Source organism: Protopterus annectens, chromosome 2.part1, assembly GCF_019279795.1.
Source record: "Protopterus annectens isolate FY-2018-M chromosome 2.part1, PAN1.0, whole genome shotgun sequence".
NCBI lineage: Eukaryota > Metazoa > Chordata > Ceratodontiformes > Protopteridae > Protopterus > Protopterus annectens.
In genome coordinates, this window is record NC_056729.1 from 1,452,270,316 (window position 1) to 1,452,296,424 (window position 26,109).

Sequence of the window (26,109 nt, forward strand, 5' to 3'; positions counted from 1 at the left end):
TAATTACATTCCTGGGTGCAAGCTTGATTACAACTGCCCCAGATGGCTTACCTCACGCCAGACAAACGCAATTGACAACATACTTCAAACAAATGGCAACAAAAACCCAGTCATCTGCAAGACAAATTATGCTGGCTTTGGGGTTCATGGCATCCTGGATTCTACTAATTCCATATGCGAGACTGCATATGAGGAAACTTCAATGGTACCTAAAAAGTTTATGGAGTCAACATTGTCACAGCCTGGAAAAAATGATTCCTCTCATTCCTTGCCTACAACAGGAGTTTCTTTGGTGGGCAGGGACATGTCACCAAAACAAGGGACTGTCATTCACTCTACCCCCTGCCACCCAAACCCTAACTACAGACGCATCAGACTATGCTTGGGGGGGGGGGCCCACCTGGCAGGGAGATTCATTCAGGGCAAATGGAGCACAAACCTAATGCATCTACATATCAACCAGAAAGAAATGCTAGCTGTTCAGAATGCTCTGACAGCCTTCAAGGACTTACTTCATCCAGGACAACTACTGATAAAGACGGACAACACCACAGTTATGTGGTACATAAACAAGCAGGGTGGTACCCATTCCTACCCCCTTTGCAGACTAGCCATGGCCCTGTGGAACACGGCCTTGACTTAACAAATACATCTTCAAGCTCAATTCCTGCCAGGAAAGCAAAATACTCTGGCAGACAACCTAAGCAGAAATCTTATGGACCCGCACGAATGGAAACTGGATCCACTAATCTTCAGCATGTTAACACAGAAATGGGGAAGCCCAGACAGTTTTGGGGAGAGGCAAATAGTTCTATCAGTTGGACAAATTTTGCACAAGAACTCATCGCAAAAAAGCATGGAAAGTGGATGCTCTGTCCTTCAGCTGGAAAAACCTATCAGTCTATGCCTTTCCCCCTCTGCTCTTCAAGGTCTTACTAAAAGACAGGAAAAGCCAAAAATGATTCTAATTGCTCCGGACTGGCCTCGCCAACACTGGTTCCCGCTTCTAAGGAATATGTCACACCTTCCTCCGTGGTACTTGCCTCAAACACCTCATATATTGTCTCAACAGAACTATCAAATTCTGCACGCTCAGCTCCAAACTCTGAATCTTGCAGCATGGCTAATCAACTAATTATTCAAACCACATCTCTCAGTAAACCTGTGATGGATGTCATTTTTGAAGCCAGAAGGCCCGGTACTAGAAAATCTTATGCTGATAAATGGAAGAGATTCTGTGCTTGGAACCAAGCACAAGGAATAGACACAGCAAAGCCCAATATTCCTCAGATTTTACAATACTTAGTTGAGATGCTTGACAAGGGCCTATCTTTTTCAACAATAAAAATCCATGCCTCTGAAATCTCGGCTCATTACAACACAGAGCCTCCCCTCTTTTCTCATCCACTGCTAAAACAGTATCTCAGAGGGGCCAAAAATTTAAGGCCTCCCAGGAGAGCACCAACTCCTGCATGGGACCTCAATTTTGTTCTGGAAAAACTCACCCTGCCTCCTTTTGAACCAGCAGCTACTGCGGGTAAAAAATTTCTTTCTTGAAGACAGCTTTTCTTTTGGCAGTCACTTCAGCTAGAAGGGTTTCAGAACTACAGGCTGTCATGGCAGTGGAGCCTTTCATTATTTTTTACCCGGACAGGGTGGCCCTCGTGACCAATCCTTTTATGCCTAAGGTGGTATCCAGTGTGGTTCTTAACCAGACCATTCACCTGCCAACTTTTTTCCCAAATCCACAGAACAAGGGGGTGTGGATTCTGCATTCACTGGATGCACACAGACAACTAAGATTCTACTTAAACAGGACAAAATCACTAAGAAAGTCTGAACAACTACTGGTAGCATTTGCTGCAGGATCAGAGGGGAGGGCTGTATCAAAGTAGACTATTTTTAAATGGAAAAGCCATTGCATTAGTTTCTGCTACTTGCACCATGGTAAACCTGTGCCCAAGGGGATCAGATCATATTCCACCAGGTCTGCCTCTACTTCAGCAGCGTTTCTCAGAGGGGTCCCAACCAGAGACATTCTAGAAGCTGCTACTTGGAGCTCAGTTCATACATTCACAAAGCATTATCATTTACCTCTTTCTCTAAATCCAGGGCAGGCTTTGCCGCTGCAGTCCTGCAGGGCCTTATAGCTGCTCATAATGCTGTTTAGTTCCATCCTCCCATCCATAGCTTTGGGATTCTACCCAAATGTAATGACTGCAACAGTGAAACACGAAGAACATAGTACAGCTGTGTACACTTAACATAAATGTAGATATCAGAGTGTATTCACTGTTGCAGTCCGGGTTACCCACCCGCCAACCCCTTTTTATACTTTCCTTCACTATACTCAAAAGCCTTTGTGGTGTATTTTCTTTTAGTTTAAGGTAAATTTTATGTTTCTAAGGGGCATTTATATGTTTACAGTTTATATATATATTTTTACTCCCCATTTGGGAGACACCTGACATCTGGGGCAAGAAAAACTGATTAAAATGGCATCTGCTGCATGTTTTATACCCTTGACGACCGGACGTCATGGAAGAGGAGACAGCAACCGATGCAGGACCCAAGACTTTGTTATTCAGGCTGACTGAGGGCAACCTGCCAAAAGATTACCCAGATGTAATGACTGCAACAGTGAATACACTCGAACATCTAGATTTATGGTAAGTGTACACAACTGTATTTTCTCTGGCTACCATTCTGTTCAGAACTCAACAAAACCACTCTTGCATCATTGCTGACATATGGGTTGTCACTGCTGTTGCCCTGGTCGGGGTACCAAAGCTTCACCTTCCTGAGGTCATAGGTCCAATATGTGACATCCGTTCATAAGTGTAGAAGTAACTGACTGATGTATGAGTGTGGATCCTTAGACCATCTTGCCACCAGACGGCATGCAAGTTGTGTGCACCTCTTGGACTGATTGCGATTTTGTTGTTGGTACCTTTATTTTACTTCGTTTATTCAGATAAATGCCCTGTTTTTTTAACCTTCTTTTATGCTTGCACGTATTTTGTTGAAAGTTTAGACACCAGCTAAAAGGAGAAAGTGTGAGTGCAGTAGGCAGCTTTCGTACAAGGACTAGCATACCAAGTGTCTCTTCTGCCTAGGCCTGGAACATGATCAGAAATCGTACTCCTTCGGTCAGTCTTTCATTCCCAGAAGTCATTGGTCAGGCCTTTCTGCTTGCAACATCTTTCCAGATGCTTAGCATCTTAAATGCTTAGCCCAGTCGAGGATGGCAGAGTCTGAATCCCCGGACGTCCCTCTTCCACCTAAGAACCATAGCCAATATGAAAAAAACATTATAAGTGGGAATCCTCTGAAATGACTGAGGTTCAAAAAAGGTGTTATCACATCATTCAGATTCTGCAACCGCTACTGCTGTGCCTCCTATTCTGCCTGCCTTCCTGGATGCCTTCTCACCATCCTTGAACCCTGATTCACAACCCCCTGCTGCACGCAGGCCTGATAGATTTTATAAAGTCCCTGAAACCGCCAACCATTTTGTAAAGTCTCCTCCAGCAGACCCTGCCACAATTTCCATATCCACAGGTAAGGCATCTAAACCGCTGCCCACCACCACCGTTCTCCCTGCTGACAGACAGTAAAACCATGGAGTGTTTGGGTATGAAAATTTACACTTCTGCTACTCTGGGCTGCAAACTACCAGACACACATGGCTAAATATACTTTATCTCTCCTGGAGAAAGCCTCCAAGGAATTGTCTGATACACCAGACTTTGCTGCCAAAGCTTCACTGTCTTCCCTTCTGGCTCTCGCCTCCAAAGTCACCAGGTGCTCAATAAAGTGCAGTTATGATGCTGCTGAAGCCTCAGCTAGGTCAGCAGCATCAGTATCTGCCTTGAGAAGATACTCATAGCTATACCTCCAGCCCATTCCAAATGACTTTAAGGCAATGCTGATTGATGGCCATCTGGGAACACAGCTTTATTCGGTGCTAAAGTGATTTAAGTCACTTCAGCAAAAGGGGAAAGAGATGCAGGATTTAAAACACCTGCTAGTCTCCCCCATCCGAAAATTCCAAAGGAACTACCCTGCTAAACACACACAGCATCCATGGGACCAGACAACATCCCTGGCTGCGTTCTACACGAACTACAGAATGAACTGGCACCCCACCTAAGTACCGTGTTCAGTCATAGCCTCACCTCAGGCTTTGTGCCTGCTGAATGGCGCACAGCGACGGTTATCCCACTCCACAAGGGGGGAGCCACCACGGACCCCGGGAACTACCTCCCCATTAGCCTGACGAGCCTGGTCTGCAAGGCCATGGAACATATCATCGTGGAACTTATAAACAAAGACATTGGTAATATCCAAACTCTGGACCCCATCCAGTTCGGGTTTGTAAAAGGCAGAACATGTCTCCTAAACCTGAGAGACTTCTTTGAAGCAGTCACCAAAGCCGTAGACAAGAGTAAGGTGGTTCACACAGCCTATTTAGATCTTGCCAAGGCTTTTGACACCATCCCCCACTCTGGAATTATAGATAAACTCACTAAACTAGGTATAAATCCCTATGTCACAAGATGGGTTGACAACTGGCTCACTGATAGAACCCACACTGTGAAAGTAGCAGACTCCAAATCTGACTTCAGACCAGTGACAAGTGGAGTACCACAGGGTTCAGTCCTGCGCCCTCTCCTGTTTGGTATCTACTTGTCTGAAGTACAGGCTAACAGAAGGTCTTTGGCTAATGAAGTTCACAGATGACCGCAAACTAGGAGCCATAATCGAAACTCCTAATGATGTGGGCATCCTACAAAAGGGCCTCACTGAGATAGATGCCTGGTGTCAAAGCCATGGCCACAAGCTCAATGCCAAAAAGTGCATTGTCATCCCCTTTGGTAAAAACTCTGTACCCATGAACTACAACATAGGTGGTAGTATACTTAACACCGAAAGTGTGATGAGACCTTGGGGCACAGGTGGACAGTAGTCCCTCCTTTGATAATCACATCACCACAGTAGTCAGGAAATCCTTCTACGTGGCACACCTCATCACAAAAGGTTGCACATCCAGAAAGAGGTCATTGTTCCCCTCTGCTCATCACTCATTAGACCCAATGTCCTTCAAGGATGCATCTGCAGTCATAACATATGGGTTGTCCTGCCTCAGGCAGCCCTTCAGTCGGCTGGATTCCAAAGTCTGGGTCTGGCCTCTGCTGATGTCGCACTTCACCCGACGTCATAGCTCCTGGGGTATAAAGGCATCAGCCGACGCCATTTTCCTCAGTCTTTCTTGCCGCGCGGTGCCCGAAGCAGAAGCTGTTCGCAAGTGCCGGTCGGTCAGATCCAGAGATTTCAGCTACCGAAGACTTCTAAAAAAGCTAAGTACCCCGTTGGGGACTCTTTCTTGCCTCAGCCGATGTCAGACAAACTAAATAATTGTTTAACTTGTGGGAAACAAATACCTCATAAGGATTTCTGCCTTCCTTGCTTAGGCCCAGACCACAACGTATCAGCTTGCTTAGCCTGTGCTTCCTTCAACCGACGGACACTTAGACGTCGGTCGGAGTTTGCTGAAGAGTTTTTTGTCTCCGCTTTTGCATATAAAATGCCGTCGGAGACTCCGACTACACATTTAGCTAAAAAAACGCAAGGAAAAGGACCGACACTCGCGGCCCGCGGTTTCGGCTGAAACCACGGTTAGGCCTACCGCGAGTGTCTCTGTTTCGGCTGAAACCGAGACCTCGGTTCTCCCTTCGGCTGAAAGCATGCCTCAGACTACCGAGACCACGCAGGCCTCGGCTGAGTCGGCTACAGAAATTCCTACTGAAGAAGCAGGCACACAAAATTTGTCCGGCACCATTCCGTTGGGCATCTCTACTCCTGCACGTGGGGCAGCTAGACCCCCTGCTTCTATGTCTATCAAGGCCTTCTCCAGGGCTAAAGCAGCTAAACTTTCCAAGGCCTTACATACAAAAGCTCCCTCTTACAGACCTACTTCAAGTTCTCAGATTCTCAGCCTTGCTGAGGACCTTATTTCTCTGATCAGGGGATCCCAACCTCACCCAGACAGGGCCTCACAACCCCCTCCTGAAAAGAGGCCTTGGACTGAACCCCCTGAACCTCTCTCCTCTGACTATTCCTCGGATGGTTCAGATTTATCTGACCATCAGGAAGGACCATACTCACCTTATGAGGATTCTGATGCAGAAGACTCGATTCCTTCTGCCTCCCCTCCAGAAGAATTTTCATTTGGGGAAACTCTACACTCAATGAGGGAACACTTCCAATGGCAGGGTCAGGAGTTTTCTGATTCTAGGAAAAGGCTAAGGACTTTTTTTCACTTACCACAGCATAGGCCTTTAGCCATACCACCCGTACTATCAGTTGTTGATGATGCATACAATGATGCCAGTACTGCCCCTGATTCTCTTCCCCCGGCCCCTGCCAAACCTGACAGATACTACAGGGTCCCGGATTCTCACTTCCACTTGTATAAGGCCCATGCTGCAGACCCAGAAACCATTTCTCAGGGCCCTAAAGGTGTTGCAGCTGCTTCTGCCAAAAACCCCCTACCCTCTGAGAGAGAATCAAGAGCATTAGAGGATGGGGTAAAAAGGTTTATACATCTGCTACTCTTTCTGCCAGGGCTTTAAACTGTCAATTTCACATGATACAGTACCAGGAATTTTTGTTAGATCAGCTGAATAAAAAACTGTCCTCTCGTGAACCTTTAGACCGTAAGTCCCTTCAGGATTTGGTACACAACTCTCAGCAGGTCAGTAGTCATTTCTTAAAATGTGGCTATGATGCACTGGAGGCTTCATTTAGATCAGCTATGACTGGAGCAGTGATTCGAAGGCATGCCTGGCTAAAAGAACAATCCTTGCCAGACCATGTTAAGTCTAAACTCCTAGATGCCCCTATGGAGAAACAAAGTTTATTTGGCTCCCCTGCACAGGAGGTTCTAAAGAAAGTGGAAGAAAAAGCAAACTCTGTGCAAACAGTCAAGGATTTTCTGCAGGTCCAACCTCCGAGGTTCAGCAGAAATTGGCCTTCAAAGAATTGGTCCTTTCCAGACACCTCCAGAGCACAGAGAGGCAGAAATAGACGCCCAAGAGGCAGAGGTCAATCAAGGGGTGCCTACAGGGGTCGTCAGTGGCAACCTGCCAACCAGAGAAGTGCCATCACAGCTGAGAATGCAACCACTTCCACAGGACAGACACAATGACTTGGCTCTGATTCCGCCTACCAGGGAACAACTGGAAGCACCCTTGGGCGGAATGCTAGCTTTATTTTCAAAAAACTGGCATTGCATTACAGGAGACAAATGGACTTTGCAAACAATAGACAAAGGCTACAGGTTTCACTTCCACACTCTACCAAAAAAGAGAGGAATGCCAAACCTTCCACCAAGCCAGAAATCAGAGGCTCTAAAACAAATCATCAGCTTACTAAGGATGAGAGCAATAGAAAAGGTACCTTCTATGGAACAAGGCCAAGGATTTTACTCCAGACTGTTCCTTGTACCAAGAAAAGAAAATCAATGGAGGCCCATTCTCGTCTTGTCCGCACTGAACACATATATCATTGTTCCAAAATTCAAGATGCTGACCCTACAGCAACTTCTTCCCATGTTGGGCAAGGAGTCTTGGCTGGTGACTCTAGATCTCAAGGAGGCATACCTGCACGTCCCTATATGACCAGATTGCAGAAGACACCTCAGATTTCTTGCAGGATCAGAGCATTATCAATTCTCAGCATTGCCCTTTGGCTTATCTACTGCACCCAGAGTATTCATGAAATGCCTGGCATCAGTAATTGCACATTGCAAGCTTCAGGGAATTCAAATCTACCCATACCTGGACGACTGCCTAATACAAGCGGACAACAAGACAAAAATAATAAAGGATTTGGCCTATGTCATACAACTGCTGCAAGCCTTGGGATACACAGTCAACATACAAAAGTCAAGACTAGTGCCATCCCAAAGGATAACATTTTTGGGTGCAGAACTGCACACAATAACTCAGATGGCTTTTCTCACAGAAGAAAAACAAAAGCAACTACCAGCCTACTTCATGGAATTAACAAGACAGTCAGCTTACTGCAAGGAAAGTCCTGCAGACCCTGGGTTACATGGCATCCTGCATAATCTTGATCCCACATGCCAGGCTGCATATGAGAAAATTACAATGGTACCTAAGGAATGTATGGTCTCAACACAGACACAGTCTAGAAACCCTGATACCAATCATTCCATGCCTGAAAAAAGAATTCCTGTGGTGGGCTCAGGCCTGCCAGATCAACAGAGGATTGCCTTTCCACAAACCACATCCAAGGCAGACCATCACCACGGACGCCTCAGACCTAGGCTGGGGGCACACATGGAAGACAAGTGTATCCAAGGCCTATGGTCCCAAGACCAGCTGAATCTACACATAAATCTAAAGGAGATCCTGGCAGTGAAGCATGCAATCGAGGCATTCAAATCATTCCTCCAGCAAGGACACCTGCTGATAAGGACGGACAATACCACAGTCATGTGGTACATCAACAAACAGGGAGGCACACATTCATACCCTCTATGCCGGATGGCAATGGACCTGTGGAACTTAGGCCTGAATCTCAACATCCAACTGCAGGCCAGATTCGTACCAGGACAAGAGAATTCACTAGCAGACAGCTTAAGCAGAACTACCACGGATGCTCACGAATGGATGCTGCATCCAGACATCTTCAAAACCATAACAAAGAAATGGGGAATGCCAGAGATAGACCTGTTTGCCTCCCCACTCAACCACCAACTGAAGAAATTCTGCTCAAGAGTATACCACCCACAAGCCTGGAGGGTGGACTCCCTTTCTTTCAGCTGGAAGGCTCTGACAGTATATGCCTTCCCACCTCTCCCATTGATGTACAAAGTTCTAATGAAGATCAGAGAGGAACAGCCAAAGGTAATTCTGATAGCTCCAGACTGGCCAAGGCAGCATTGGTACCCGCTACTGAGAAGCATGTCTCGGACGAACTCATGGCCTCTACCTCTATGTCCTTTACTTCTAACGCAGAACAACTACAAGACCCTGCATCCAAATTTAAAAACGCTGCAACTAACTGCTTGGAAAATTGCATAAAACAAAACCAACCTGCTATATCTCAGAGGGTTAAGGACATTATCCTGGAGGCTCGCAGACCTTCCACAAGGAAAACATATTCAGCCAAATGGAAGAGATTCCTCATTTGGAGTGCAGCAAAGGGAACAAATGTCACACTGGCAAACCTAGCACACATCCTAGAATACTTAGCAGAACTGTTCCACAATGGCCTGTCCTATTCTTCCATTAAGATTCATGCATCAGCAATTTCAGCAGAGTACAACATGGATCCTCCTGTCTTCTCTCATCATCTCCTCAGACAATTTTTGAGAGGGATCAAAAATGTAAAACCTCCAAGGAAACCACCTCTGCCTGCATGGGATCTCAATTTTGTGCTAGAAAAATTAACACTTTCCCCTTTTGAACCAGCAGCAACAGCAGACTTACAGTTCTTATCTTGGAAAACTGCCTTCCTGCTAGCAATTACTTCAGCAAGAAGGGTATCCGAGTTGCAGGCATTAATGGCAGTGCAGCCTTTCCTTATCTTTCACCAGGATAGAGTGTCTCTGAGAACCAATCCTACTTTTATGCCAAAGGTGGTATCCAGGGTATCCTTCAACCAAGCTATTCATTTACCTACATTCTTCCCTAACCCACAGAACAGGGGGGAAAAACTACTACACACCTTGGATGTACACAGACAACTGCGCTACTATCTGGACAGAACTAAGGCCAGCAGAAAAACTGACCAGCTTCTGGTAGCATATGCAACAGGAGTGCAAGGAAAAGCAATTTCAAAACAGACAATCTCAAAATGGATAGGAAATTGCATTTGATTCTGCTACTCATTCCATGGAAAGACAACTCCTGAAAATATCAGGCCTCACTCCACCAGAGCTACAGCCACCACTACAGCTTTCCTACGAGGAGTGGCTACCAAAGACATTTTAGAAGCTGCTACTTGGAGCTCCGTGCATACATTTGCCAAGCATTACAATCTTCCTTTATACTCCAGATCCCGAGCAGGTTTTGCAACTGCAGTTTTACAAGGGATCTTAACTACACCATCATTATCTTAGTGCCTCCTCCCCCAGTTTGGCTATGGTATTCTACCCATATGTTATGACTGCAGATGCATCCTTGAAGGACATAGTACAGTTTTGTACCTACCATAAATGTAGATGTCCGATAGGTATGCATCTGCAGTCAGGATTACCCACCCTCCTTCCCCTCTGAGGTATTCCTAGGTACTTACCCCTCTCTTAGCTAGCTGGGGGAATCTATTATGGTGTATTTCTTTGTATGTATATATGTATATATACCTTTTGATTACTACTGTTTGGAATTTTCTACTTTTATACAAATTTAGCCTTTCTAGAGGGCACCTGGCATCTGGGGCAAGAAACACTGAGGAAAATGGCATTGGCTGATGCCTTTATACCCCAGGAGCTATGACGTCGGGTGAAGTGCGACATCAGCCGAGGCCAGACCCAGACTTTGGAATCCGGCCGACCGAAGGGCTGCCTGAGGCAGGACAACCCATATGTTATGACTGCAGATGCATACCTATCGGACATCTACATTTATGGTAGGTACAAAGCTGTACTTTATAGAGTACAATGCCCCTTTTGGTATGTACCTCTCAAGACATCTACAACTGGAAAGGCCGCAGAAATACCTCACAAAGAGGATTACCGGCCTCAAACAGATGCCGCACGCAGACCGTCTCAAACTCCAGCTTTACTCCGTCGCATATCGCCTACTCAGAGATGATCTCTGCCTAACATGCAAAGCTATGTCAAACCCAGAGCTGTTGGACTTGCTCCACTTAAAGAAATCCCAATCCCTCCGAGCTACATGCTCTAGGGACATGCCGGAGGGATAGATTTCTGTCCCAGAGCCTTCCCATACTCTGGAATAAACTACCTATCTATATCAAACAAAGCTCCTCATTAGCACTCTTCAAGAAAAATCTTTATGATTGGATGGGAAATGAGGACTTCACCCTGGGGATCACCTCTGTGGCTCTGCTTGACAGTGGCAGAGGAAAATAATTTTCTTGGGTGGCAAAAGCCAGGGTACCTTTTTGGCTGGGCTTGTATAGGCCCCAGGGCCGATAGCCTAGTACCTACCTATGAACCTAAAAGTCAGTTTATTAGAAAGCACTCTCATCCTGCTGCTCCTACTAGGTCTAGAAAAACAACCAGGAAGCAAACCCCATCCTGCTAGACCTTTCCCCTCCTCTAGCAGAGGCTGCCCTTTCATGACAGGGCAGGTAGTATTGGTCTGCCTGCCATCTCTGAAACCCCACCCTCTCCTTCTCTTCCTCTGTCTGTGTGTCTCACTGCTTCCCTGTGTGTGGACATCCATCGCATCAGACAAATGTGTCCTTTCAATCATTCAAAACGGGTACTTTATGACCTGGCGTATTTTCCCCCCAAATCCCACAACCACCAAAACAGCTACACCTATTGCAGCCAGTACTACAAATCCTGCTGGACCAAGGCACCATCGAAACAGTGACGCTGGCTACAAAAGGGAGAGGTTTCTACTCCACGATTTTCCTAGTCCCAAGAATAGACTGTCCTTGGAGACCAATCCTGGATCTCTCTCTTCTCAACCTTTTCCTTCACGTTCCTACTTTCAGGATGCTGACCTTACGAACTCTTTTCCCACTACTGCTTCCCCAAGGATTCATGGCCACCTTAGATATAAAGGATGCCTATCTTCACATCCCCATCAAGCCCATTTTCAGGGAAATACCTGAGGTGTATAGCCCTTCTCACTTTCAATTCTCTGCCTTGCCCTTTGGGCTGTCAGCTGCACCCAGGGTATTCAGTAAATTTCTAGCTCCAGTTATTGCGTTTTGCAGAATAAAAGGAATCCAGATATTTCCCTATCTGGACAACCTGCTTGTAGAGGCAGACTGCAAGGCGACCCTCCAACAACACATACTTCTTGCCACTTCCCTCCTATAGTCCCTGGGATTTCAGATCATCTTCCCAAAATCTCTCCTTGAACCTTCTGAAGACATTGTCTTCCTGGGGTGCAGGATTTGCACAGACCTCATGAGAGCCTACCTTCCCCATCAAAAGGTGGAAAGCTTGACAGAACACCTACTTCTGGTCCTTTAGACAACAGAACTGACAGCAAGGTAGTACCTCAGGCTCCTGGCCTACATGGCAGCCACTATCCCCATGTTACCATTCGCAAGACTCCATATGAGAAAGTTGCAGTGGTACCCAACGTCAGTCTGGACCCAGCACTCACACCCTTTGGAGTACAGGGTTCCCCTCCTTCCCTAGAAATCCAGTGGTGGTTGAAGCAAGTGAACATCAACCCAGGTCTTGCCCTCCAACCAGCACAACCCAAACAGATCATGCACACAGATGTCTCAGACTTGGGCTGGGGAGCAACTCTGGGCCATCTGAAAGTGCAGGGACTGTGGCCAGAGCCGCACAAAAAGGAACACATTAATGTCCGAGAAATGAGAGCAATTCTCCTAGCCCTTTGGGCATTCCAAACTTATCTACAACAGGGACCTCTAAAGATCTTTACAGACAATACCACAGTGCTGTGCTATCTCAACAAACAGGAGGGGACCAATTCTTACTTACTTTGCAGACTATATCTCCTAGTGTGGGAACTGGCCACCTCCCAGGGAGTTACTCTGCAGCCGGTCTACTTCCCTTCACTGCAAAATGCCTAGGCAGACTCTCTCAGCCGATCCATCTCAAAGAACCACGAATGGATGCTGCACAAGGATGTTTTCCTGGACCTGGTCCACCAGTGGGGCACACCTCAAATAGACCTGTTTGCCTCCTCCATCAACAGGCAACCTCCTTACTTCGGCACCAGGCTTCCACACCCTCAGGCAGTGGCAACGGATGTCTTCTCAGTGTCTTGGAAGGGGATGTTTTTCTATGCCTTACCCCCTTCCCACTTGCTCAGAAGGATCATAGGTTGGTACTAGGCTATCAGCCCTAGGGCCTATACAAGCCTAGCCATAACAATTCCCTGGATATTTCTTCCCACAATATTTACTTTCCTGGACCCCTGTCTAGCAGGGCGACTGACATGATCCCATGGGTGAATTTCCTATCTCCCATACAATCGTCAAGGTTCCTTTTGAAGAGGGCCAATGAGGAGCTCTGCTTGACATGTATGGGCAGTCTATACCAGAGTATGGGGATGTTCATCGTGTTACACTGCTGCAGTCATTACACTTGGGTTATCCTGCCATCAGGCGGTCCTGCAGTCGGCCAAAGTTCCAAAGTCTTGGTCCGGCGTCGGTTGCTGTCGCCTCCTCCCTGACGTCAGTGCGACAGGGGTATATAAGATGCAGCCGACGCCATTTTCTTCAGTCTTTCTTGCTGCGCGGTGCCCGAAGCAGAAGCAGTCCGCAAGTGGCGGTCGGCCGACTCCTGAGATTTTCTTTCCTAATCCAGAACCGAAGTCTTCTAAAAGAGCAAAGTACCCCGTTGGGGAAACTTTTTCTTGCCTCATACCAATGTCAGTAAAAGTTAATAACTGTATTTCCTGTGGGAAGCAAATACCTCATAAGGATTTCCACTCCTATTGTATTCCATGTCTAGGCCCTGACCACAACTTCACTGGTTGGCGGTTTTGTGCTAGGTTTAACAAGCGCGCTATTAAACGTCGGTTTGATTTTGCCCGACATTATTTTGGTAGAAAATTCAATTACACCATGCCGTAGGAAATTCCGACAACCGCAATGCATAAAAAACGCAAGGACAAACACAGGCATCAGAGGCCCAAAACTGACGACGAGGCCTCTTCTAGGCCGGTCGCCGGTTTTCAGTGAAGTGCCTACGCAGCCCCTGACGACCGCTTCCACAGACTGCCTCCAACTCCCACGTGGAGCTGGCTGGGCCTTTGGATGCACTAGGTCTTCAGCTTACCGATCCTAAACCTACAGAGGGAACCGAAGTAGCTGAGCAATCAACAGTTACAGAGGGTGTTTTCAGACCTACCCAGTTAACCATTAAACCCTCTGTTAAATCTAAGCCCCCCCTTAAAAGCAAAGAAACAGACACAACTCTCTCCAGGACAGGCTTCCATGCTTAAGAAACAAATGCTAAAAATGGCCGAGGACCTAATCACCCTGATCAGTGGGGGGGTCCCATCCCTCTCCTGATAAAAGGCCCAGACAGGATGCAGACTATGAATCTTCTGACCAGGTGTCCATTTCCTCAGACTCTTCCTCGGACCTAGGATATTCTTTACCCCCTTATGAGGATTCTGATGCTGAGGAATCAATTCCATCAGCCTCTCCACCTGAGGATTACTCCTTTGGGGAGACCTTACATACCATGGGGGAGCATTTCCATTGGGAAGGTCAGGATTACTCAGAATCCAAGAAAAGGCTCAGAGACTTCCTTTTATTGCCTCAACACAGACCCCTTGCTATCCCGCCAGTTTTAGACATTGTGGATGATGTGTACACTGAATCCAGTTTGAACCCTGACTCCTTACCCCCAGCCCCAGTTAAACCTGATAGATGTTAGAGTCCCTGACTCTCACAAGTTTCTGTACAAAATCCCTGTTGCTGACCCTGAAACTATTTCTCAGGGACCCAAAGGGATTAAGGCCCCATCAGCAAAAGACCCAGTTCCCTCTGACAAATTCCAGAGCATTAGACAGATGGGGAAATAAAGTATATACGTCTGCAACTTTAGCAATGAGAGCCTTGAATTACCAGTTTCACATGCTAAAATATCAGCAATTTTATGTCTCAGTTGAAACAAAAGATACTTCCAGATTCAGATCCTCCTAACTTAAAAGAAATGCAGGATTTATTGCATGCAGCTGAACAAGTAGGAAAACATACTTTGCAATGTGGGTTTGATTCCTTAGAGGCCTCCTGTAGAGCAGCAGTTACAGGCTCTGTCATTAGAAGGCATGCTTGGTTAAAAGAACATATGTTACCAGATCATGTTAAGGTCAAATTATTGGATGCACCTTTGCAGTGGGATGTGCTGTTTGGAGTTAAGGAGGTATTAAAGAAGATGGAGGATAAGGCAAAATCTATGCAAACGGTGAAAGATTTCTTACAGGTTCAGCCTCCTCGGTTTAGCAGAAATTGTCCAACAAAGAATTGGTCCTTTCCAGTCACAAATAGACCTCAAAGGGGCAGGTACAGATGTCCACGAGGTAGAGGTCAGACACAAGGCCCTTACAGGCCTCGACAATGGGGTACACCAGGCCAGAAAGAAGGGGAAGACAGGCCTCAACCTTTTAAAAAGCAGCATCAATGACTTCCCACTACAGCTGCCAAACAGTTCTCTCTTGGCAGCCCCCTTAGGAGGAAAACTGGCACTTTTCTGTCACAACTGGCATTGCATCACCAAAGACAAATGTGTTCTCAACATTGTATCTTAAGGTTACAGGTACCATTTTCACACCCTGCCAAGGTTAAAAGGAATGCCAAATCTGCCACCAAATCAATGGGCAGAGGCTCTAAAACAAATTACAGCACTCATGGACATGAGAGCTATTCAAAGGTACCACCACAGGAACAAGGACAAGGATTTTACTCAAGACTCTTTCCGGTTCCCAGAAAGGACAAAGCCTAGAGACCCATTCTGGACCTTTCTACGCTAAACACTTAGCTGGATGTTCCAAAATTCAAAATGTTGCCACTACAGCAGCTTCTTCCCATGCTGGACAAGAAAGCTTGGCTCGTGACTTTGGACCTCAAGGAGTCATACCTGCATGTCCCTATCAGACAAAACTGCAGAAAGATACCTTTGATTTCTAGCTGGTTCAATGCACTATCAATTCTCTGCACTGCCCTTTGGCTTATCTACTGCGCCCAGGGTCTTCACAAAGTGCCTGGCACCAGTAATTGCATTTTGCAGGCAAAAAGGAATTCAAATTTATCCATACCTGGACGACTGCCTGATTCAAGCAGAGAGCAAGGACACTCTACCAAAGCATCTGGCGCACGTAAAAAAGTTAAGTTGCCTGGGGTACACAGTAAACGAAAAGAAATCAAAACTAGCGCCCTCACAACAGATAATATTCCTGGGTGCCAGCTTGAACACAACAGCCCAGATGGCTTATCTCATGCCAGACGAGCAAGGACAACTGACTCAATACTTTCAATTGATGGCAACAAAGACCCAACTCCCTGCAAGAAAAATTCTGCAGGCCTTGGGCTACATGGCATCTTGCATACTACTAATTCCATATGCCAGATTGCATATGAGGAAACTACAATGGTACCTAAAGAGCATATGTTCTCAACACTGTAAAGTTTGGAAACAGTTATACCACTAATTCCTTGCCTCCAACAGGAATTTCGATGGTGGGCTCAAGCTTGTCACCTCAACAAGGGACAGCCTTTCACTCAACCCACAGCCAGGCAAACACTGACAACAGATGCATCGGATTACGCCTGGGGAGCACACATGGCAGGAAAATGTATTCAGGGCGAGTGGCCCACAGAGCCAAGACATCTCCACATCAATCAAAAAGAGATGCTAGCTGTACGAAATGCTATTATAGCTTTCAAGGACCTACTGCATCCAGGACAATTACTACTAAAGACAGACAACACCACAGTTATGTGGTACATAAGCAAGGGGGCACACACTCCTACCCCCTCTGCAGACAAGCCATGACCTTGTGGAACACAGCTCTAAACTACCAAGTTCATCTGCAAGCACAATTCCTGCCAGGAGAGAAAAACACACTGGCAGTTGATCTAAGCAGAAACATTATGGACCCACACGAATGGGAAATGAATCCACAAATATTCAGAATGATAACACAAAAATGGTGGAGCCTGGACGTAGATCTGTTTGCTTCCCCAATGAACTGCCAGCTACAAATATTCTGCACAAGGAGCTACCATCCACAAGCATGGAAAGTGGATGCCCCCCCTCATTCACCTGGAAAAAACTACAAGTATACGCTTTCCCTCCTTTACCTCTCCTTCCAAAGGTACTCATAAAAGCCAGGCAAGAAGAGCCAAAGATGATCCTGATTGCACCAGACTGGCCATGCCAGCACTGATACCCAATCTTAAAGAACTTAGCACAAGAGCCACCCTGGATTTTGCCTCAAATCCCACATTTGCTGACACAGTACAACTATCGGATACTTCACAGCCAGCTAAAGACCTTAAACCTAGCTGCATGGAAAATTCCTTAGTCAAGCAAGCAATGCCTCTCTCCAAAGCTGTTATGGATGTCATTCTGGAGGCCAGAAGGCCTAGCACCAGGAAAGCCTACTCGGATAAATGGAAGAGATTCTGTGCCTGGAACTAGGCGCATAGTCTTGACCCTCTTGTCCCAAACATTCCTCAGATACTTCAATATTTAACTGAGATGCTGGACAAGGTCCTCTCTTTCTCATCCATCAAGATCCACGCCTCGGCCATTTCTGCTCTTTACAACACGGCTCCACCAATTATTTTTAATCCTTTGCTCAAACAGTATCTCAGAGGGGCTAAAAACATAATACCGCCCCGTAGAGCACCTACACCAACTAGGGACCTCACCTTTGTTTTGGAAAAATTAACTTTACATCCTTTTGAGCCAGCTAATACAGCAGAATTAAAATACATCTCTTGGAAAACTGCTCTGCTACTGGCAATAACATCAGCAAGAAGAGTTTCAGAATTACAGGCACTGATGGCAGTGGAAAATTTCCTCATTTTCCACCAGGACAGGGTGTCTTTAAGAACTAACCGTACGTTTATGCCAAAGGTGGTATCAAGTGTGGCTCTAAACCAAACTATTCACTTGCCAACTTTTTATCCAAAACCACAGAACAAAAGGGAGAGACTTCTACATTCTTTGGACATTCACAGGCAGTTATGCTTCTACTTGGACAAAACCAAAGCTTTCAGAAAATCTGAGCAATTATTGGTAGCATATGCTGCAGGAGCACAGAGAAAAGCCATTTCAAAGCAGACTATCTCAAAATGGATAGGACATTGTATACGTTTCTGCTATACTCACCATGGGAAACCTGTACCTAGCAGCTTTAGATCTCACTCCACCAGGGCAACAGCCACTTCAACTGCCTACCTCAGAGGAGTACCTACCAAGGATATTTTGGAAGCAGCAACATGGAGTTCTGTGCATACCTTCACCAAGCATTACCATTTGCCTTTATACTCCAAATCCAGAGCTGGCTTCGCCACTGCTGTGCTGCAGGGCCTTATAGCCACCCCTAATGCCTTATAGATCAAGCCTCCCTACCTCAGCTTTGGGATTCCACCCAAGTGTAATGACTGCAGCAGTGTAACATGATGAACATAATACAGTTTTGTACCTACCATAAATGTAGATGTTAAAGTGTAAACACTGCTGCAGTCCAGGTTACTCTCCCTCCTTCCCCTCTTACTTGCTAGTACGTACCTATGCCTTCTACCCTTTACTACCTATGGGGAGTATTTGCTGGTAACTGAAAATTGTTGTTTGCTTTTCTTATGTATGTTTTATTAGCAATTTGAATTGCCTACCTATTTGGGGGCACCTGACATCTGGGGCAAGAAAAACTGAAGAAAATGACGTTGGTTGCATCTTATATACCCCTGATGTCCTTCAAGGATGCATCTGCAGTCCTTACATATGGGTTGTCCTGCCTCAGGCAGTCCTTCGGTCGGCTGGATTCCAAAGTCTGGGTCCAGCGTCGGCTGATGTCACCCTTTCCCCGACGGCAGAGCGCCTGGGGTATAAAAGCGTCAGCCGACGCCATCTTCCTCAGTCTTTCTTGCCGCGTGGTTCCCGAAGCAGAAGCAGTTCGCAAGTGCAGGTCGGCCAGCTCCTGTAACTTAAGCTACCGAAGACTTCAAAAGCTAAGTACCCCGTTGGGGACTCTTTCTTGCCTCAGCCGATGTCAGATCAAACGCTTAAAGTTAATAATTGCTTAACTTGTGGGAAACAAATACCTCATAAGGATTTCCACTCTTACTGCCTCCCCTGCCTAGGCCCAGACCACGACGTCTCGGCCTGTACCGCCTGTGCTTCCTTAAATCGACACACTCTTAGGCGTCGGGCGGAGTTTGCAGAGGAATATTTTGGGGCTAGTTTCTGTTAAAATATGCCATCGGAGACTCCGACTTGTCATTTAACCAAAAAACGGAAGGACAAGGACCGACACACGCAGACCGTGGTTACGGCTGAAACCACGCCTAGGCCTACAGTGAGTGTCTCGGTCTCTGCTGAAACAGAGTCCTTGGTACTTCCGACTGTCAAAACCGCACAACCGACAACCTCAGCCCCGGAGGCCTCTTCTGAGTCGGTTATAGAATTTCCCTCAGAAACCGGTGTTCTGGAAACATCCGACACCAATTCTGTAGACAAAACTACAGCCAGGCCTCCTGCATCCATGTCCATAAAGGCATTCACAAGGGCTAAAGCTGCTAAACAGCCAAAATCTCTACCTCCCAAGGCTATTCCTCAGGGATCCACTACAGGTTCACAGATTTTAAGTTTAGCTGAGGACCTTATTTCCTTAATTAAGGGCTCTCAGCCACATCTGGACAGGGGCTGTCAACCTCCTCTAGACAAAAGGCCCAGGGTTGAGCCCACTGATCCCCAGTCCTCTGATGAGGCCTCAGATGGCTCTGCTCTATCGGACTACCAGGAGGAGGCCTTTACGGCCTACGGGGATTCTGATGCAGAGGAATCTATTCCCTCGGCCTCCCCTCCTGAAGAGCTGTCCTTTGGGGAGACCCTTCACTCCATGAGAGAGCATTTCAAATGGCAGGGCCAGGAATTCTCTGATTCCATGAAGAGATTAAGGACTTTTTTGCATTTACCTCAGCATAGACCTTTGGCTATTCCTCCTGTTTTGAATGTCATTGATGATGTGTACTGAGGCTAGCATTACCCCTGACTCCCTTCCTCCGGCTCCTGTCAAACCCGATAGGTACTACAGGGTCCCGGACTCTCATCATTTCCTTTACAAGGCCCACTCTGCTGACCCAAAAACCATTTCCCAGGGCCCTAAAGGGGTTGCAACTGCCACTACTAAAAATCCACTCCCCTCTGAAAGGGAGTCCAGGGCTTTAGAGAGATGGGGTAAAAAAGTGTATACTTCTTCCACTCTTTCTATGAGGGCATTAAATTGTCAATTCCATATGATACAGTACCAAGAGTATTTGTTAGATGAATTGCATAAAAAACTGTCTTCACCTGAACCCCTAGATCGCAAGTCACTTCAGGATCTGGCACATAACTCCCAACAGGTTAGCAACCATTTCTTGCAGTGTGGTTATGATGCATTGGAAGCTTCATGTAGGTCAGCAATGACAGGTGCAGTCATACGTAGGCATGCTTGGCTGAAGGAACAAACTCTGCCAGATCACGTTAAAGCAAAGCTTCTGGATGCGCCACTGGAAAAGCAAAAGTTATTTGGCTCCACTGCTCAGGAGGTCTTAAAGAAATTTGAGGAAAAGGCTAAATCTGTACAAACACTCAAAGATTTTCTCCAGGTCCAACCACCAAGATTCAGCAGAAATTGGCCTTCTAAGAATTGGTCCTTTCCAGACACAGAGAGATTTCAAAGAGGCAAGAACAGGCGTGCCAGAGGTAGAGGGCAAGCTAGAGGCTCCTACAGAGGACATCAATGGCAGCCTCCTAACCAGAGAGGTAGTGCAGGACCTACAACTGCTGCACAAGGACAGACTCAATGACTTTACCTTGACCCCGCCAACCAGGGCTCAATTGGAAGCACCTTTGGGCAGAAAGCTATCCTTATTCTCAAAAAATTGGCACAGTATTACAAGGGACAAATGGACACTGCAAATAATAGACAAAGGATACAGGTTCCATTTTCATACATTACCAAAAAGAAAAGGCATGCCAAACCTGCCACCGAATCAAAGGGCAGAGGCTTTGAAACAAATTTCCAACCTATTGCAAATGAAAGCTATAGAAAAAGTTCCTCTCACAGAACAAGGCCAAGGATTTTATTCCAGACTATTCCTTGTCCCAAGAAAAGAAAAACAATGGAGGCCTATTCTCGACTTGTCTGCACTGAATACTTATCTCATTGTGCCAAAATTCAAAATGCTGACCCTACAGCAACTCCTTCCCATGCTGGGCAAGGGGTCTTGGCTGGTAACTCTAGACCTCAAGGAGGCATACCTGCATGTCCCTATCAGACAAAGTTGCAGAAGACACCTCAGATTTCTTGCAGGTTCAGAGCATTATCAATTCTCAGCATTGCCCTTTGGCTTATCTACTGCGCCCAGAGTATTCACGAAATGCCTGGCATCAGTAATTGTTCACTGCAGACTTCAGGGGATTCAAATATACCCATATCTGGACGACTGCCTTATACAAGCGGACAGCCAACAAACTTTGGTAAAACACTTGAATTATGCCATCTGCCTACTTCAGGCCTTGGGATACACAGTCAACATTCACAAATCAAGACTTGTTCCATCCCAAAGAATAACTTTTCTGGGTGCGAAACTAGATACAACCACCCAAATGGCTTTTCTCACAGAAGAAAAACAGACAACTACCGGATTATTTCAAAAATCTGACAAAACAAACTCAGCTGACTGCAAGGAAAATCCTGCAGGCCCTGGGTTGCATGGCATCTTGCATTCTTCTGATTCCACAAGCAAGGCTGCATATGAGGAAACTACAATGGTACCTAAGGAGTTTATGGTCTCAGCACAGTCACAGCCTAGAAGCTTTGATACCACTCATTCCATGCCTTCAAAAGGAATTTCTGTGGTGGGCCCAAGCAAGCCAGTCAAACAGGGGTCTGCCCTTCAGCAAACCATTAACCAGCCAAACCATTACAACGGACGCTTCAGACCATGAATGGGGAGCACACGTGGAGGGCAGATGCATTCAAGGACAATGGTCACAGAAAGAATTGCGCATGGACATAAACCAAAAGGAAATGCTGGCAGTGATACATGCAATCAAGGCCTTCAAACACTTTCTGCATCAAGGCCACCTGCTAATAAGGACAGACAATACCACAGTTATGTGGTACATAAATAAGCAAGGAGGTACCCATTCCTACCCTCCTTGCAGGCTGGCAATGAATCTTTGGGAACTTTCCCTAAAACTCAATATAGAGCTGCAATCCCAGTTTGTGCCAGGAAAAGACAATATACTGGCGGACAGCCTAAGCAGAAATATCATGGATCCACACGAATGGATGCTGCACCCAGATATCTTCCTTCAGATAACACAATCATGGGGGAGGCCGGACATAGATCTTTTTGCCTCCCACCACAACCATCAGCTGAAGAAATTCTGCTCAAGGACATATCACCCACAAGCATGGAAAGTGGACGCCCTCTCTTTCATCTGGAATACTCTAACAGTGTATGCATTTCCTCCTCTTCCATTAATGACCAAGGTCTTACTGAAGATCAGGACAGAGCAGCCAAAAGTGATTCTGATAGCTCCAGACTGGCCAAGACAGCACTGGTACCCACTGTTAAAGAGCATGTCAGGCACGAAACTGTGGCTTCTACCACAATGGCCACTTCTTCTGACACAGCACAATTACAGAACTCTGCACTCCAGCCTGACAACCTTGCAGCTGACAGCCTGGAGAATACCTTGACTCCTCACCAGGATAAGCTATCCAAGAGAGTGAAGGGTGTCATCATGGAAGCTCGCCGGCCTTCCACAAGAAAGGCATATTCAGCTAAATGGAAAAGATTTCGCACTTGGAGCACCACAAAGGGCCTAGATGCGACAGTGATGAACATGGCACATATCCTGGAATACTTGGCAGAAATGCTCCACAATGGCCTTTCTTACTCTTCCATAAAAATTCATGCTTCAGCAATTTCAGCAGAATACAATACTGATCCACCTGTCTTCTCTCATCCTCTCCTAAGGCAGTTTCTAAGAGGAATTAAAAACATCAATCCTCCAAGGAAACCACCAGTGCCTACATGGGACCTTAACTTCATGTTGGAAAAATTAACTCTACCTCCCTTTGAACCAGCAGCATCTTCAGAACTACAGTTCCTGTCTTGGAAGACTGCCTTCCTTCTGGCCATAACCTCAGCAAGAAGAGTATCTGAGTTGCAGGCCCTCATGGCAGTACAACCATTTCTTATTTTTCATCAGGACAGAGTCTCATTGAGAACCAATTCTTTATTCATGCCAAAGGTGGTATCCAGGGTCTCATTGAACCAAGCTATTCACCTGCCTACCTTCTTTCCAAATCCACAAAACAAAGGGGAGAAACTTCTGCATATCCTGGACATTCACAGACAGTTGCGCTACTACTTGGACAGAACTAAGACTTACAGAAAAACTGCAGCTGTTTGTAGCATATGTGCTGGTGTACAAGGAAAAGCAATTTCCAAACAGACAATTTCAAAATGGATAGGGAATTGCATTCGATTCTGTTACTCTTTTCATGGCAAAACTGTGCCAGCTAACATTAGACCTCATTCCACCAGAGCCACAGCCACCTCCACAGCCTTCTTAAGAGGAGTGGCTACCAAGGACATTTTAGAAGCTGCTACATGGAGCTCCGTGCATACATTTTCCAAGCATTACAACTTACCCTTATATTCCAGATCCAGAGCAGGCTTTGCTACGGCAGTCCTGCAGGGCATTTTAGCTACACCATCCTTTTCTTAGATCCTACCACCCCCAGATTGGCTATGGTATTCTACCCATATGAAGAAAAACAAAGTGCAGGTCACCGCTGAATCTGTTCAAAAACTTCTTTAATAAAAAGTAAGCGCTTTCGGAACAAATCCTTCATCAGACATAATCATTATGTCTGATGAAGGATTTGTTCCAACTTTACTATTAAAGAAGTTTTTGAACAGATTCAGCGGTGACCTGCACTTTGTTTTTCTTCACTTGTTTGGACTAGTATTACAGGTCTTCAGCATAACTCATTATATTTTTGGTAGTATTCTACCCATATGTAAGGACTGCAGATGCATCCTTGATGGACATAGTACAGTTTTGTACCTACCATAAATGTAGATGTCCGATAGGTATGCATCTGCAGTCAGGTTTACCCTCCCTCCTTCCCCTCTGTGGTATTTCTTGGGTACTTATCCCTCTCATAGCTAGCTGGGGTTATCTATTATGGTGCATTTGTTTTATATTTCTGTGCATGTTTGGAATTTATTGCATCTCTCCAAATTTAGCCTTCCTTAGAGGGCACCTGGCATCTGGGGCAAGAAAAACTGAGGAAGATGGCGTCGGCTGATGCTTTTATACCCCAGGCTGTGGCCGGGGAAAGGCGACATCAGCGGCCAGACCCAGACTTTGGAATCCGGCCGACCGAAGGGCTGCCTGAGGCAGGACAACCCATATGTAAGGACTGCAGATGCATACCTATCGGACATCTACATTTATGGTAGGTACAAAACTGTACTTTGCACTGACGTCAGGGAGGAGGCGACAGCAACTGACGCCGAACCAAGACTTTGGAACTCAGGCCGACTGGGGAACTGCCTGACGGCAGGATAACCCAAGTGTAATGACTGCAGCAGTGTTTACACTCGAACATCTACATTTATGGTAGGTACAAAACTGTACTTTTTGAGGCTGTGTGTGCAGATGTCACATTTGAGGCCGATGATTTATGCCCCACGCACCTGGCAGCAACCAAGCTTAAGCTTTTGCATAGGAGCCGGACGTTCGGGTCGCCTGAAGTAGAGGCTCCCATAGTAGGAATACTGCAACATGGAATTGTGTGGCTTGGACAAACAGGTAGGTACAGGGACTAGGCATGCAGTGCCAATGCAAAGTGACAATATAGCCAGCACTGCTGGAAGACATATGCATCATCCCTGTGTACTCACCAGCTTTAAAGAAACATGGGTGGGCTCAAGGTAGCAGAAGAATTCATAATCACTTTTCCACTAAAAATGATATCCTATACAAATGTATTGTAGTGGTGAGTGCACATTAGTTTTGTGCTTTTGCTCTGTAGTTCACTAACATTTCATTAAAACTTATGTTTGCCTTTTTTCTCCAAACAGATTCAATGATATCCATGTGCCTGTCAGGTTGGAATGTGTCAAATTTGCGAGTCACTGTTTGATGAACCATCCTGGTTTAGCCAGAGATCTTACTGGTAAGAGTTTTGGCTTTGCTAAGCTAAAAGCCTAGTTACATGACACTTTTATGTAATTTCTGTCACCCTTTGAAAATTGTCAGGAAGAAATCTTAATTCTGAAAAGAAAAATGAACAAGACACCAGTTGACGACCTTGTGAAGTACTGGAAAATTTAACAATGTAATTTCTTCAGAAGTTCTCTTAGTTGCAGCTAAAGTAATATATCTTGGCTTCTTGACATGTTAGAAAAATAAACTTATCTAATTAATTTGGTTGATAAAGGATATCATATTGTAAAGCTTCATAGTTAACTGAGAAGGTAATGTAAGAAATGCATCTATAGGTAATCCACATTATTGCTGAGAAACAGTAAAAAATGTTTGTATCAGTTTTTAAAGCACAGGCACATACATTTTGTTAGTGAAGGTGTACTACTAATTTACAGCTGCAGTTTGAGGACAACTATACTTCAAACATAATGTCTTGTATTCTGAGAATGAATTTTCCTACCTACAGAATGATCAGTAAACACTTGAAGAAAAATCTAGCCAAGCTAGACTTTCCGCTGTGTGATTCCTTAAAGACTCTTGCCTTAGAGGTAACATGGGATACATGGAAATGCCCCCTGAAGGACATCAGGTGTTTCAGCTATATGACAATTCTGAATGTTTGTGACTTTTTCCTTTTTTAAGTCTGTTATGGACAAATTCAGGCCAGTTGGCTTTATTGGCCTGAATTTGTCCATAACAGACTTAAAAAGGAAAACAAGTCATGGAGATACAGAACTGTCATACAGCTGAAACACGTGATGCCCTTAAGGGGTCATTTCCATATATCCCATGTTACCTGTTATGCAAGAGGTTTTAAGGAATCACAAAGTGGAAAGTCTAGCTTGGCTAGATTTTTCTTTAAGTTTTTCTGATTGGTTTTGTCTGTGTGACTTTTACTCATTGTTTATTTCCTACAGAATGCTTATTGG

At 45.7% G+C, this 26,109-nt stretch overlaps 1 protein-coding gene across 3 annotated transcripts in view; it reads left to right on the forward strand.

Moving 5' to 3' along the window:
• PDS5A (PDS5 cohesin associated factor A) overlaps positions 1-26,109 on the forward strand; it is a 4,482,835-nt gene that overhangs the window by 612,314 nt on the left and 3,844,412 nt on the right. For all 3 annotated transcript variants that reach the window (XM_044062931.1, XM_044062930.1, XM_044062932.1), the window contains exon 10: positions 25,054-25,148. In XM_044062931.1, the coding sequence (XP_043918866.1) occupies positions 25,054-25,148 (95 nt within the window). The remainder of the gene's footprint in view (positions 1-25,053; positions 25,149-26,109) is intronic.